This window comes from Betta splendens, chromosome 3 (assembly GCF_900634795.4).
Source record: "Betta splendens chromosome 3, fBetSpl5.4, whole genome shotgun sequence".
Taxonomy (NCBI): Eukaryota; Metazoa; Chordata; class Actinopteri; order Anabantiformes; family Osphronemidae; genus Betta; species Betta splendens.
Genome location: NC_040883.2, coordinates 3953448 through 3969296, shown reverse-complemented (window position 1 = coordinate 3969296; position 15849 = coordinate 3953448). Strand labels below are relative to the sequence as shown.

The following is a 15849-nucleotide window of genomic DNA, read 5'->3' as shown; positions in this document are numbered from 1 at the left end:
CCAGACTCAGACATTTAGTGATGCTACTGTTTCCCTTCCTTCTCCTGCTGTTCAGTTTCAAGACCCCGGGGAAATTAGTCACTGTCTCTCTTTTGATCTGTTTTTGTCCTGCTGACGAGTTTTTATTTCTCCTCATCAGTTTCAACTTGCCAAGATACGGTCACTAGCTTTGATATGTCATTGTCTCCGAGGCAAACTGAACCTTTGTCTCCTGATTCTACTGTGTGTGTATATATATTTATATATATTTTGCATGTGTTGGTGCTTAATAGTAACAGTCTACTCAGTACCAGCGCAGTCATATTATTACACACATTTAGAAGTTATAGATTATTAAACAAATGCATCAGACATCTGAGCAATGTGCAGCAGAAGGCAGGGGGTGGGATAGTTAGCGCCAACATCCTCTAAAAGCCGTGCCAATGCTGTTTGAGTGTAACGACAACACAGTGTTGTGTGCCTGGTAAGTTATCTGCCATCTGGACCCAGTTAAAAGGCTCCAGCATCCTAATTGGACACTAGTAAAGAAGATATTGCGCAGTTCACTTAAAGAAAAGGTTCATGATTATTTCTGTTCCGCTGTGTTTGAGTCAAACCTAATAAGGGGTTGATGTGATGGCAGAAATAATGATGGGAATAATCATCATTAGTGCAGTCATGTTGTGTTTTAGTACGTCTGCAGTCTGGATGATTCAGGATTTTTATGACAACAACCTAAAACAGCAAAATTGTCAAATAATGGTGATGGCTGCAGCGGTGACAGTCGTGCTCTGTTTTTAGCTCTGCAAGAGTGAATAATGAGCCTCCCCTGTTTCTCCCCCCTCTCTCCCTCTGCCCTTTGCTTCAGGTCAGAACATCGGCTTCCCCCCAGTGGCTCTGTGGGTAACTGTGGGCCTGGCTGTGTGTCTGCTGGTGCTGCTCATCGCCCTGGCTGTCGTCTGCGGCAGGAAGATCAAGGAGAGCTGCGAGGAGGCCAGGAGAGAAGGTAGAGGACGTAGCGCCGACGCCCCAAAGCAGGGGTGCCTTCAGAAAAATATGTTGGGTAACATCATGTTTTAAGCTGCCGGTGCAAAGGCTAACCGCATAATGGACACTGACCTATCATTCACTCAGACCTTCATTAAAACACACAATGACGCCTTCAACGCTTCACATCTTGGGCAGTAGATAATGTGCGTAATTGCGACGCGTTGCCTGGACCGTGTGGGAGGCCCAGTGAAACGACAGGGGCCGAGCAGAAAGCAGCGATGAGATGTTAACTGCTCAAGGAACTTTGGGAATCCAGAGGGACTTCTGCCTAATGCGCATTGCCGGGACCTTGGATGGTGGGACGCATATCTTCTGCAGTGAGGAACATCATTACTACGGTCCAGTAATTAGCGTCACGAAATAGCCGCGGATCGCCGCGAGTGCAAAGAGAAAAAGTTTTGAAATGAGATAGATAGTGCAAAGCCACCAGCTCTGCTGTAATGAGATCCGCTCAGAGTGGAGGAGACATTTAAATAAAGGTCAGCCAGTGTCTGCACCAGGGCCCAGAGGTTTAAAAATAAATATGGAAGTGACACAGACTCGGAGGAAAGAGTAAATAGCTCCACAGAACGTATGAAATCAAATGAAATGGAAAGAGAGAAATATAATGCGGTTTCCCCCACAGGCCAAGGGCTTCCAGGGTTGTGGGGTCGTTCCTTCGGTGGGGCGGATGAGGAGCTCTGGTTATTTTGCCTGCAGCCCCAACACTGAAAGCGGGATTGATTATGTGGTCGTCCAGCGTTGGCCTCAGTGAGACGTGCTGCTGCCGGCGGTGCCTCTGCAGCTTTGAGTTCACTAAGCAACAGCCCAAAACTGAACCTCGGCCGGTGGTGAACACAGACGCAGACCTCAGACCAGGTTCTGTGCAGACGTCCGGGCTGCGGCGGGGGCTGCGCTCGCCGCATGCGTTCACGGGCTCCAGATTGGAGCCGACTCGCGTCATCGCGTCCGGGCGGCTCGGACGGACGGGTCGGCGCGAGTGGAGGAGTGAGTAAGTCGCTTCTCGCGCCTGTCAGGACGCATGTGCTGCACCCACACGCGTGTCCTGACCGAGCAGAGCAGCCTGTGGGAGCGCTCCTCCCGCTGCCCTTCCTTACGTAACCAGCGTGACTGCGGATCCAGTACGAGCCCCGATCCAGAGCCACTGTTCCATTTATCTGAAGCTCATTTCACATTTAAATGAGCGTGTCATTTAATCAGACCTACCCCTTGTGACCATGTGTAGGGGACGTGGGACCGATCTCCCCAGTGTGACGGATGAAAGTCATGAGGGAGCCAGTGTTTCCCTGAGGGGCTTTCACAACACTGGAGCGCATGTTTTATAAGGTTTAATCCCCAGTTTAATCTCCTGTGGGGTCACGTGACACCCATGAAATAACAGGGAAACACTTTTTTAATCGCTGTGGAAACTGTTCTTGAAAACATCCACAGAGAAGCTTATCCTGACACCTGATATTACAAAATGACAAATATGTTGAATTTAGATTCAGAAGGAAAATATGAGCAGCTTCAATGCTGTTGTTTGCAGTGATGTCACTGAGGATCACCAAATATCGTTGAAACTACACGATGAAACCTCATTCGTGACGTCACTGCCGTTTGGAAAAACACAGACGGGAGAGGAGGATGACGGGGAACTCTCCCAGCCGGAGGCGGCCTCTGCTTCCGTCCCATAATTCTCTCGTCTTTAACGAGAGGTTTTCTTTCTGCCTCTGAGTCTGAGCCACAACCGGCCTGCTTCGTCCCCCCCTACATTTTGGCTGCAATGAATAGGGACACAAAGTTTTAACACACCCAGTGTACAAGGATTCACTTCTCATTACATGCTCTGAGGGTGACCTCATGCTCACCCTGAATCGTGCGGCTCGTTTCATGAAGCTCCTTCTTCCATCGGTGCTCGTTCTCCGGGGGATTTCCACCGCTGCCGCAGCGGTTGATATGTAGTGTGTGTGTGTGTGTTTCAGTGCGTGGATGGAACGGCACGATGTGGAGCTGGAGGACGAGAACCTGGTCTGAGCGATAGTAATAATGTTTGTTTCATAATACAACAAGACAGGTTTTTATAAAACGTGATTTCAAAATAGAGCATGAAACGAAGCTTTAACAGAGGAGCAGAATGTAAAGTCTGAATTAGGAAACCCGCCACGTTCTGCTGCTGTAATAATAAGGATTTTTGTTTAATTTCCCTGGAGGATTATAGTCTCTGCTGTCAAAGTCGCAGACAGTCAGGGTGAATAAAAACAAATGATCTGTGTTACCTCGATAATAATTTCGTTCCATTATCAATTTAATATCATGCCTAATATCAGAAGCTAAACGGTGGATCTCAGGTCCAACGGCAGTGAATATGGAATATTCCAATAATCTCGCTGAGGTCTAATTTTAGCGTGCGTGTGTGCGTGCGTGCGTGTGTGTGTCTGCGCATACGTGTAAATGCGTGTTAGCATCACAGCCATCACTGAGTTGCGTCCTCACTCTGTTGACAGTGGGTTTTCAGAGAGCCAGCAGCTAAAGCCTGATGCGATTACCGTCTCAGTGGAAGCGCTGGACGGGAGGTTGAGGGACGGGCACGGATCAGTCCGCGCACGCTTGTGTGACGTGGTGGGGGCCCTTTCGTGGCGGCCGGCCTTTGAGCTGTGCAGCATCTGCTCACCACGGCCCCGGATGACGCGACTACATTGCGGCTGCCGTTTGTGGTGGAGCTCACACTTCTAATGGCTTCTGTGTCTTTCCACAGCGGAGGAGGCCAAGGAACTGGAAGAAGGGGAGTCAAAGACAGGTCAGCCAATTCACACCCCACCAGCCTCTTTCTCCCCAGGGTTTTAGAAGCATAACTGTGCAGCATGTGGTAAATACAGCTGATATAAGCTACTCTTATTTGCTACTCAGTGAGAAACTCAAAGACTTTGCAGCAGGTTTTCCAGAATTTTTAGCCTAGATGGAAATTCATTTTACTACTCATGCAAACAAATGAATGCACTTAATAATTAGTTCTTCCTTAATATTCAGTTTAAATTACTAGTGCACAAAATGACAAACAATTATTTCCATGAACCTCCTCACTCTGTACTTTTCTTGATAAATGAAGGTAGTTCTCTGCGAGCTGTAGCCAAGGCTTCTTTAAAAAGTCTAAACTATAATCTCCAGAAAGTTGCTGCAGCTGGAGCCCATAAGCACAGAAGGCGCCGCGGAGGAACACACGAATGAGTGTCCTTCTAAGACACGGATAACACACTGTTCCTGAACTGGCTGCGTGTTGGACAACAATAGACAGAAACTGTCCTTGGGAGACTCGGTTCCAGCGCAAAAGAAAAGATCGCAGCTGGCCAAGATGCACAAACCGAGCACCGTCGACGACTAAAAGCAAGTTGGAGGTGTTTGAATCCAGGTGAAGAACATGCTGGAGAGATCTGACGCGCAGCTCATGAATAGATGATGCTCAGCTGATCAGTGAAGCGTAGGGGTGGAAGCGTGATGTGTGTGCGAGGCATCATTGATCAGCGTCCTGGAGACGGGAGCCCCTCCCCCCGGGGAACGGCCCAACTTTACAGCCAAACATTGATCCCAAACAGTCTTGCGTGTGATTTAAGATTTATCTGGAGAAGAAAGCAGGTGCAGGAACACTGTCCGCGGTGGCTTGGCCCCGTTCAAGCTCCACATCTGAAGCCCTACGGAGTTTACACCAGCAACAGCAGACCTTTAGGAAGAGCTGCAGGAGGCCTGGGGGGGGGGGGGGTCTACCCGCTGAACCACTGCTGCTTTAACATGTTGTGTAGGCTCAAATTCTTTCTCATTTATACGTCTCACCTCCCTGTGAATTTAATGCCTATTCAGTTACACGCAAGGGATTTTCAGGCCTTTCTTACATTCGATAGAATTTAGAGAAAGGGTTCGTTCAGGATTTTATCTCCAACTTCACAAGAGTGCCTCTGAACCAGGACGAAATAATTATATGTGTGCTTAATATGAATTTGACCTCATGAGTCCAGAATTAATTTTGCTATTAGCAAGCGGAGCAAGCGTCCTCAGCCTGCCCACCCCTTATTGACTACGCTCGCCGTCCTCAGCACTTCTCCCTCAAGCAGCGCTGTCATTAGAGTTATTCATTTGACTTCGTCTAAAGTCTGATTGAATTATTTAGACTCTCTTTGAACAGCGGACTTAATACCATGTGATTTTAATAGGCTGAGAGGTGAAGGAGTGTCACCGAATGAGGCGACTGTTATTCTCTGATGCCTCCCTCTCTGAAGATCTGTGCCGCCATGAGCGGGTTGAGCGATTCCATAACTCGGCCGCCCCGTTCCTCCAGCTCCGCCCACTGTGGCAGCGCTGGTGCAGCGAGAGCGGCGTTTCCGGCGACGAGCGAGGAACTCGACTATCGCTCTGCTTGATGCAGGTGGGTGCAGCAGGCGGCGCGCTGGTGAAGTCAGCCTAATAGCGCTGCATCCTGAGACCGCGCGGAGAGCACTCCAGACAGGCAGCTTTGTTTTGCCATCTGGCTCCAATTGCGCTGACAAAGGCGGTGGTTCCTGCGCGGAACAAAAGAGGCGAAATGAGGCTCACTTTAATAAACCCAGGATGATGGGGAGCCACGTTTGTGTGTTATCTTAATGAGCTGTCCAAAGGAGAGCGTGCCTCCCCTTTCAAAGCCAGCCTGATTGGAACAATAACCAGTGATAACTGGGGACCCGGGCTCTTTCATTTGCAGGAGGGTAGGATCCCATTGTTGGCTTTACAGCAGAGGGGACTAATGTTTAAAAAACAGCAGAGCTTGATTCTGGTTTTATTATTTTTTTTTTGCTGGTACACAGACACACTGGAGCACACAGGCAGTGCTGGTGTCCATGAGTGCATCCCCGTGCAGACATGTGCAGAGTGCACCTCAGGTCTCTGCATGCGCTCGGTACCACGAGCACCACGCGGCCTCCTGAATCCTCAGCCATTAGGGCTCAGGTCCGAGTCCTGCGTTAGTCAACGATCCACTTATGTGGACCCTGGTTAAGTTGTGAGGGTCGTGTCGTCAGGTTCAGAGGCATCATTGCAACTATTTATTTACTTAGACTTTTGTCTGCATAAAATTAGGACGGCTGTAGCCACCAAATACAACTAACAAAATCATTGAGTTTACTTTTTTATTCTTTTGTTGCTGGAAACTGCCCATTTAGGCTGTAGCGGTATGGAGCCAGTTTGTTTGTGTTTAGTTTTGCCTTTTCACAAGAAATCCACCGACAAAGACTTTGAAGAAGACGACTGCTGGCAGGCAAACACGCATGTAAACAATGTAATATTTATCTCCCCCATAAGGATGGAGCTGCACCCACCGTGTTTGTCACCCACTCTGTTTAGGTGGGAAACACAGCATTTAAAACCTGTCACACGACGCTCCACAGGGCGTCGTTACCAAGGTTTCTTATTCCCATTTGCTGCATTCGCATCCATTCGCTGGGTTTCACTGCAAACCACCAGCTACAGATGCTGCAAAAGATGAGTTGGGACGATTCACCGCTAAAAGGTGGAATCGGATTGTTGGGGGGAGCAGAATTACCCGAGCGAGGCCTATTAAAGCGTTGCATACTGTATTCTCGTGGCGTAACCCAGTTTGACAGACCTGCAGGTCACTGATCTACCATTCCACATCACCACAGTCTGCAGTGAGAGGCCCTTGGAAAGCAGCCTGAGGCGCCTCTGCTTGACATGCACCCCCTCTTCATTGGCAGCGCATGCACAGCACCGGGCTCTCCCAGCGGTCACACATTACTGGCTAAAGATATGTAAATAGAACATTCATGTTGCCTTCATTATGAGATGTGGGTCACTGGATAACTTCAAGAGTGCTAATTAAAAGAAGCTCCCTGCACCGCGGCCTAGTAGCTGCAGCCGTTTTATTCAAGCGCGGCACTCGCGCTCGTCGCTGCTTCGGCGGCGTGGAGTCAGCGCCGTGTTTACTACTGTGTTCTCTCCAAGGAGCCACTCGGAGAGATGCCTTTTTGATGCCGAGAGTAAGAAAAGTAGTTTGGCAATAATGGGAATTATAAACCTCCCATCACATCCGTCATGTACAGTATGTCTCACACGACGAAACCCACTCCTTGTTCACGCGCTGATGGCTTTACTGTTATTTTGAGTTATAACATATAAATGCTTCATCATTTTTGCTGCGGTTCCGCTGCTGCTCCTTGATGTTGGGAGGAATGGGGGGAGGTTATCCAGCCTGTGAGGACGACGCCTCCTGATCAGCAATCGGACAATCGTAGCTTCTGAATCATTGGGAGTAGTGGGTGTCACCGCTAATGAACCCGGCCCGGTCCGGCCCGGTCCGGCCCGGTCCGGCCCGGTCGTCTGCCTGCTTTGGGTATCGCACAAAAACAACAGTGCAAAAAGTGACGTTGTGAGGAAGCGCTGCCACTTCAGGAGTGAATCGGTCTGTACGGACCCCCCCCCCCCCCTTCAGCACAGCCAAAGCCCGGTGGGACGGTGCCTATCCATCTCACTGGCCCAATCTGCCGCCCCGGTTTGCTCCCACATGAGCACTCAGCTGCTGCGACTAATTAAATAAAGCGCCGTGCCCTCTGCTTCCTGTTAGCCGTGGCACAGTTGATGCGCAGGGATGGAGCGGAGGCAAAGGCCAGTGATGGAAGTGGGGGGAACGTGATCACAGCTCCAAATCCTGCGGCGAGGCTTCGCTGCGCAGGCGTCCGTTCACGTAGATACAGATGTTTCTCTAACGCAAACGTTTGTGTCCTCTCTCCTTTAGCCATGACACCACTGACAAGCTAAGGCCGCAGTGAGTGAAGGTGAGTGTTACACTGATATTTACACTGTTGGCATGTTTTTCTCTACATTTGTGCTGCTGGGGTCAGGTTGACTTTTTTTCCTCCTCATTACAATGGCCTGGTATTTTTAGCAGTAATGCTCTGGAGGACATAGTCTCTCTGGAGGCTGTGGGTAAGTGCTGCTGTAATGAGGCTTGGCTGCATTAATTCAGCAGACAGTTGGGGATATGAGAAGCCTTGACATTTTGACTTCCGAAATCACAGGGTCACTGGCTGATTTCATTTTGCCTGGCACGCGGACAGAAACTCGCCGCCGAAGCCGATCAGCAAGCGTTGAGGGCGTGATTCATGCGTTCTGAACCCGCAGCGTGCACATTTAGTCAGACTCACGTTACTGTGGGTTATTAATCCGTGAGCTTCAGCCTGTGGAGGACACGGTAAATAATAAGATGCTGCTGCCTTTCAGCAACCTTTTACTGATTCTACTGATTTTTCTTAGGTTTGCATTGAGAAATTACGAATTATCAGCAATAATGTTTATATTTTTCAATGTTCTCCATTAATATATTTTATATACTGAATAAAACCATAGATTCTTTCTAGGCTGAGTCTTACTCTTCTGGTTTACTGTATAATTTAGGCACAACCATCTGGCGCAGTGCAATATTTATGCGTTGGCTCGTCTGCAGTTCTCCGTTCACCAGTAAATAAGTGCTCAGAGGTTTCTTGGTAAAGATGATTTCATGTAATTTAATAGCTTTTCTTTATTGGTGTTTACGTTGTAAGAGCTGCATGCATGGCTGTATTTCCTTTATTACCTCAGTCCAATCTGGTCTGGTGGACCGGCAGCTGTAGCAGAGGCGTTTCCCACAGTCACGGGAGTCATGGGGTCGGCACCGCTGAGGGAGAGCAGTGAGCGGGGCCCTCCCAGCGGTGGCCCCGTGTTCACTCAGCCGAGGCCGGCCCGCGTCAGGCTCCATCTCCCCCATCGGAAGGATCGCACGGAACCCCATCAGCCAGGAGAGCTCAAAGCCTCGCAGCTGTTGGTGGGAGAGCTGCCGTACAGGGGAGTAATCAACAACAGATAGGGGCTGTCAGGCCACGGGATGGTTTCGTGTTCAAAGGAGAAAAATACCTTTCCCTCTTTGTTGTGACATAGATGTTTTGATATTGGACATTCATATTTGGAGACATTTTGGAGACACTCCATCATTCGTTTGACAGATATTTATTTTCCGTCACCGTGGCGCTGGAGCGAAAGCAGGAAGGTGGAGCTGATCCATAATTTGCTGCAGAAATGAGACACCGCTTTATTAATGCACCTTCTACCGGAGTTGGTAAATACTTCTATACCCTGTTCAAAATGTGACATTTAGACTCATTTATAACGAGTGGAGCATCCCTTTTATCTGTCAGCATAGAGGAACGTGTCCAGTTGGTGAGCTCACTCGCAGAGGAGGTAAAGGAATCCGCTGCTGATGCTGCAGTCCCTCCATCGTCTGAGTCCCACTTACTTCCCCACTGACGCGCATTAGCATACAGTAGCAGCGCAGCGCATGTCCGCTCTCCGCGGGCCTCTAAATCTTCCCTAATAACCAACAGTTTGGTGTCAGACGTGTGAATATTTTTCGTAACAAGGCTGGGCAGTTCCAGCTCCTTTTATTGCACCCTGATTGGCCATTGCCGTAACGCCGGCATGCAGAGTGGCTGCAGAACGGCTGAAGGTGTAGGAAGTAATTTCCTGTAACTAGCTAAAATAAAGTCTGGCCAGCAGGAGTCAAAGAGAGGACATTTGTCATTACTGTAGTATCCACTGACCTTCACAGAGGCCGTTATTGCTAAGTAATATCCTACAGGCCCCTGGACCTTTCTGCTGCTGAATCATCCCCGATCAATTATTCTAATATTTGTGTGGCAGTTTTGCTATTGATTAATACATTTATGCAGAGTGCAGCATATTTCATTTAATAAAGCAAGCCTCTGCATTTAATGAACTTGTTTCAGAGTCAGGGGGTGCTTTGTTTTTATAAACCTTTGCCTTATCGATACATGTGTTCATTCCTGACTTATGGTCAGCCGCTCAAATCTTTATGGTTTCATTAAAGGCAGCCAAGCACAGATAACACAATAAACGACAGTCTGCAGCACACTGGGCTGTTGCCACTGTTGGTGCGGGTGTAAATATTATGTACTGATCATTATGGCGACTAAGTGGTTGCTAGTGGATTATGTTCAGCGAATTTAACGTCCACATTAGAGATCGACGAGACGGCCGCTGCGTTCACCGGTGTCTTTTTCTGTTTTCTGCCCAAAACAATGAATATAGATGCTTTTAAAGACGTGCTGAGGATTTCTATCTATACATAATGTATCTGTACTTTATGCTCATCGCTCTTATTCTAAGGAGCCCTGCATTTAATTCTCCTCTCTAGACTCACTGCAATCGTCCAAAAGCCCGTGTGACGTTTTGGAAAATTGTCTACATAAAAATGCTAATGGGACCACAGGGTCTGAGCAACGCTGCTTCCAACGGCGTTTGCGAAAAAGCTGAATTATTTTTCATGAAAATATTGTGCTGAAAAGTGGCCGTGAAACTTCTCCGGTGAAATTTAGCATTGGATTCCTAGTGTGTTTAAAGGGAGCGCCATTGTGCAGAACCTTGGCCTAGAAATTCCGGCACACAAGAAGAGGATAAATATTAAAAGGCAGACATAAAGGGAATAAAGAAAACTCAGTGAAATGCAGAGCAGCGTACAGTAGATAGTCCCGGTCAGCTACCTGGGGACTTTCAATGAATTCCAATGAGAGCATGGATTACATTTTTTAAAGGTAGCCCCTATAGGTGCAATTAGTGCTACATAATGGCACTTCCCCGTCCTCCAGCGCACTTCTGCAATATTGATTTAATTTTCAGTTGTATATTCACTGGACTGTCATTCTATAGAGTATGTCGTATTGTTTTAGTTTTTGCAGTAATAGCTCAGCGTTTACATTGGTCTATTCATAAATAGTGCGATGTCTTTCAAAGGATGGAAGCGCTGCAGTAAAAGTTGTTAAACTAACAAAGAGTTGGGTTTAAAAGGCGGGTTTTTAAAAGCCTCGTCCGGGGGCTGGAGATGAGAGGAGATGGGAGCTCTCTGGAGAGTGAGACGGGACCTCCTCCGGCTGCTCTCTGCCGCGTGGCAGGTGAGGCTCTGCAGACGCTGATGCCGTCAGACAGGACACTTACACCGCGCCGCGTCCCTTCAGGGCGACTTCCAGCAGCTCTGATTTCTGCATCATTTATACTTTTGTCTCAGTCGCTTATCGGCATTTTCATACATCACGACCCCGTTGCACAGTGCACGTCGTGTGAAGGAACGGGTCGCAGCACTGACGGCCGCCGAGAGGAGCCGATAACTTAATACAGCGGCCCTTATTGATGTCAGGAATCTGTGGCGTGGACGTGTGGGCTGAACTCGGCAAACATCCATCCACGCCAGACGCAAGCCGTGTAAAATGAAACGGAATGAGGCGAACGCGCTGCTGGCTGCACATCTTCCCCTCGCATTAATTGCGAGGACATGGAGCCGGTAATATGTTAGCTGTGGTAGGAGTTGAACAGCGGCTGAATCACTGATCAATGACAGCTAATGAACATGGCAGCAGTTCTGCTCTGTTTGCGTCTCGACAGAGCGGGGCCTCTCCTGAGAGCTCTCTTTTCTCCTGTTTTTGCCAGAAAAGCACAGGAGCCCTCATTGAATCCAACTGCCTCTGGGCTCAATTAACTACTATAGATTAGTCATAATGCAGATGAGAGGCTGTGAACAAGATCAACGATGTGGAGAAGTTGGCAAAACGCTAATGGAATTGTGCGCATGGATACGGACAACTGGGACGTTGTGATTCTGTAACACGCCAGAAGACATGCCGCAGATCAAGAAACAGTGGCGGAGAAACAGGCAGGCGTCGCAGCAGCGCAGAGCCTCCAAAGCATCTACATGTATAATGGATCAGCCTTTAGGACGGACATCAGCTCCGAGGAATGAAAACTGAAGCGTCCGGCAGACGCAGCATCACCTGTGACGCCAAACAGAGGAAGTGTGTGTGTGTGTGTGTGTGTGTGTGTGTGTGTGTGTGTGTGTGTGTGTGTGTGTGTGTGTGTGTGTGTGTGTGTGTGTGTGTGTGTGTGTGTGTGTGTGTGTGTGTGTGTGTGTGTGTGTGTGTGTGTGTGTGTGTGTGTGTGTGTGTGTGTGTGTGGACCGTTATGTCTTCCGCAGCATATTAGCATCACTGCGAACGCAAATGAGAAATACCCCGAAGAGTAGAAGAAGTGCTCAGTGCTCAGAAGCTGAGCATTTCGTCTGTCCACCTACGGCCCTTTTAATTGCTGAATCCAGTCTGCAGTGGTTTTGGAGCAGTCATTTGATCGCCCGTGTGCCTCCAGTCCGTCTCTCTTTCAGTGTGTGGCATCGAGGTGTAGACACAGCGGGGTTTCACTGATTATGCATCGGGCTCCAATGGCTCATTGCTTTTAAAATGGATGCGCGCGTGTACAGTACAGCGTAATTAACCGATACAGTATCTGTATATTTGTGTTGCCTCGGTAACGAGCTGTGATGAATGGAAGCCCGCTGGCACCGGCTCCTGGCTGCGCTCCGTTCAGCGCGCGCGGCGCCGGTCACCTTCACGCAGCATCAGGAAACAACCCGAGAGCGGCGCCGGTGTGAGGCGGTAAATATGGGTCCGCGGGCGGCGGCGAGCGTGCGAGTGGCGTCATGAAGGGTCAATGCGTCGCGTCTCCCTCACTCACGTTGGAGCCTTTACGCTGACGCGGAGAATCAAGATTAATGCACTCCTGGGTTCCCTGTGAAGGAGGTCTCATAACCACCACGGGGGGTCTGCCTGCAGGCTGCTGAGGGCGTTCTACCTTAAAGCGCAGTCAGAGGAACGTCCTGCTGCCTCGCACTCACATCGGAGCGGTGACGACGACCGGTCGCGCGCTCCGCACGCCGTCGCCGTCGTCGTTGGGACAAAGTGAGAGATGCTGAAGGAACGGGACGGCGGTGCGTCGGGAGGCTCAATGACCTCTGTGCAGTTCCACGCTTGGTTGAGTCTAATAATAATAATAGCCTGTTAAAGTTCTGCCCACGTTCATGTTCACTGCTATTTAAATACGTCCCACACTCCCCTATTTCCATCCCTGGGACCCGTGGGAGCTCCTGCGGATCCCAGTCTGGAGTCCCGAGAGTTATTTGTTCGATTGTGACTGAATCCATAAAAACAGAAGGACACCATGGGCTGTGTTTGTTGGTAAATACATTATAATTGGCTGCATAAATAGCTGTGGTGTCACCGAGGTTTAGCTCTCTCCTCATTATCCCCAATACGTCTTTAACGTTGTTTACAAACCGCTTCGTTCGTGGCCGCGTGTATGAAGCTCGCGCCGCTTTGCCTTCGCTTCCATCTGTGTGGAAAAATACGAGGCCACGAAGGTTGTGCATTGTAATGGAAATGAGCGCTTTTCGAGTTGACGGTGGTTGATTAGAATCAAGCCCGTGCGCCGCTTTCACGGGAGCGCCCTCCTGGAGCGCGGAGGCTGTAAATGAAGGCGTCCGTCAGCTCGGTGCCGAGTGGAGGAACGCTGCGTCCTGCAGCAGCTGCGGATCCTGGACAGGAAGGCGCCGGCTGAACTCTCAGCTGGATACGGCTTCTCTCCCTTCAGTGCGCGTGTTAACAATCCTAGAAAAGCATTTCCAGTATTCTGACTCTGAATTGCATTTGGGTGAAGACTCGGTGGCATGACTCCACTTACACATACATGTGGTCGCGGCTCTCTGGGGATTTGAATTTGATGAGAAAACGCACGTGTTGATGCAACTGAGGGGGACGTCTGGACTGGGAGCAAATGGAAAACACCATGGAAAGATATTCTTGTTGCAGTTAAATGACCTAAAATGGCAGATTTTACAGGGTTTTGGCTCTGGCTTTTTGAAGCTGCTACCAACGCCCTTCTAATTTAATTTAGGATTCATCCACATCACAGCAGCCTGACATGTTTAAAATGTAATAAAGGCTTTAAAATCCGTGCCAATTAGAAGCTCACTAATGGAAGTCGCACAGGTGCAAACAGTCAACCCTCTTCTAGCTGCGCAACGTCTAACTCCGAAGTGGACTCCTGGAAGGTTCAGTCAAGTACAGTCTCGACGAAACGCAGGGCATGAGCGACTAGGCGGGAAATGATTAGCTCCTCTGTGGGTATTTAAGTCCAACGTCTCACCAGGAAACGGCAAATAAAAGCTCCGTCCTGATGGGCGACTGCGCTGTTGTCATTTAGGAGTCCGGTCGCATGCGGCTCGAGCCGCCCGGACTCAATAATGTATCTAAAGGCTGGACTCCGAGCATGTAGCCGAGTGTATTGCTTTTAAATGCTTCGAGTAGTAGAGCTTCATGTGTGACATAATTAAATTCCAGCCAAGTTAATTCAAACTGTTTAATGATGCAGGGAGAAGCATTTCTTTGAGTGTGCTGGCGGCGCGGCCGTCCACAGGGGTACGAGTGAGGAGAAGCATTACGAGTTCACAGAGAAGCCGGTGTGTAGGTAGAGGCGCCTGAAGGGTGTCGCATCCTTGTTAACACAACTTCCTCTTGTGTGAAAGTCAAATTTGCCGAATTTCTTCTCTTGTTATTATTTCAGAATATGGCGATAATTATTGTAGAAGTATTAATTATCAGCATGTGAGCTCAAATCATATCAGAGGGATTAGCTCATTATTTTCCACAGCTAATGGCGTGTCCCACGGTGAGCGGCACCACATTTTACTGCTCGTGTTGTGTTTTTGTGTCTGCTTCCAGGGGCCGGGCGGCAGGTAGGAGATGAGTGTGGCGGCTAATCCCACTCCACCTATCCATCAACCTGGAGACTATTTCCAGCGTCCCCCTACAGAATGTCAAAGCCTCACTGAGCAGACGATGAGTCCATCATCTCCTCTTTTTTTTTTTTTCTTTCCCCAAAGACTTTCCCTCGAGTTTCCATCACGACACATAAACACATCACGCGGCGGTCTCCCTTCCTCCCTCCTCTCGGCGGCGGCGGCGAATCGGCTCGAGCGGGTCGCGCCCGTTGCGCTGTGCGAAAGGGAAGCGGCGTCTGAAAAGGACAGCAGCCCGTCTCCCTCACTGACATCACTCTGCATGGGCTGTGATGGGCCATTTGCCCAAGATCTCCTGTTTAAGCGGAAATGAGATACTTAGAGAGATGACCCTGCCTCAGCTGCCGTCACTGTCACTCCACCACAGAGAGAGAGAGAGAGAGGGAGGTGGGCTCCTGTAACTCCTGCACTTATTAATTAGCATCTGCTGGAGCTCCTACCTGTCACTGTGTACTGTTCTGCCTTATTCAGGAACTTAAGGGATTTTAAATTGAATGCACGCAAACCTCCAACATGCTCTGAGTGTCCTTACGTGTAAGAACTCGTTTTAATTACCTGTCTGCTGGTTTTCACCGCTGGTGGAGAAGCTTCTGCCGCTTCTAAAGACTGGACTTCCTGTTTTATCTGTTGTTTTGTCGTTTTAGGTACTTGAGCGAGTTCCTTTTTGCCAAATGTCCATGTATGAATGCCAAAGCCATTTGGGTCTGATAACCAAGTGCCTATTTACATTAAAGAGACCTGTTAAAACTGAGTGGTCATTGGTAATTATTGCTCCTATTTGTGCTTACTCAGGCAGAACAAGGTCGAGTTCATTACAGGCAATTCTTCACCCGCTGGATTAGACATGCTGCTTAAATCCTCCCTTCAGCGCTTCCGTTTTTCGCACGCAGGCGCTTGAGCAGTTTTGATTTGAACATAAATTATACAACAAATCTTCCATTTGCATGCAGGTCAACAGTGACTCGTGGAATTGTTGCTCCCGTTTCAGGGCTAATCCCCCGTTCTTGCAGATGCTCATTTATCCCACATTTATTTGTTTTAAATAATAGGTTTTCTCTGTGCCGCTGCGTTGCTCAAGTCTGTTTTTGTATTAGCCCCAAAAACGCTTTCCGATCTCGCCGCCGACACACACACAC

The 15849-nt window shown here is 49.0% G+C and overlaps 1 protein-coding gene across 3 annotated transcripts in view; it reads left to right on the top strand.

The window, feature by feature from the left end:
* The window catches only part of cd276 (CD276 molecule), a 42748-nt gene extending 27284 nt beyond the window's left edge, over positions 1-15464 (top strand). For 2 of the 3 annotated variants that reach the window (XM_029145493.3, XM_029145490.2), the window contains 4 exons: positions 848-985; positions 3767-3808; positions 7784-7823; positions 14637-15464. In XM_029145493.3, the coding sequence (XP_029001326.1) occupies positions 848-985; positions 3767-3808; positions 7784-7806 (203 nt within the window). In that variant the 3' untranslated portion in view covers positions 7807-7823; positions 14637-15464. Of the gene's footprint in view, positions 1-847; positions 986-3766; positions 3809-7783; positions 7824-8066; positions 8406-14636 lie in introns of those variants that run through there. The other variant, XM_029145491.3, reaches the window with a different exon arrangement.
* Positions 15465-15849: the final 385 nt, after the last annotated feature.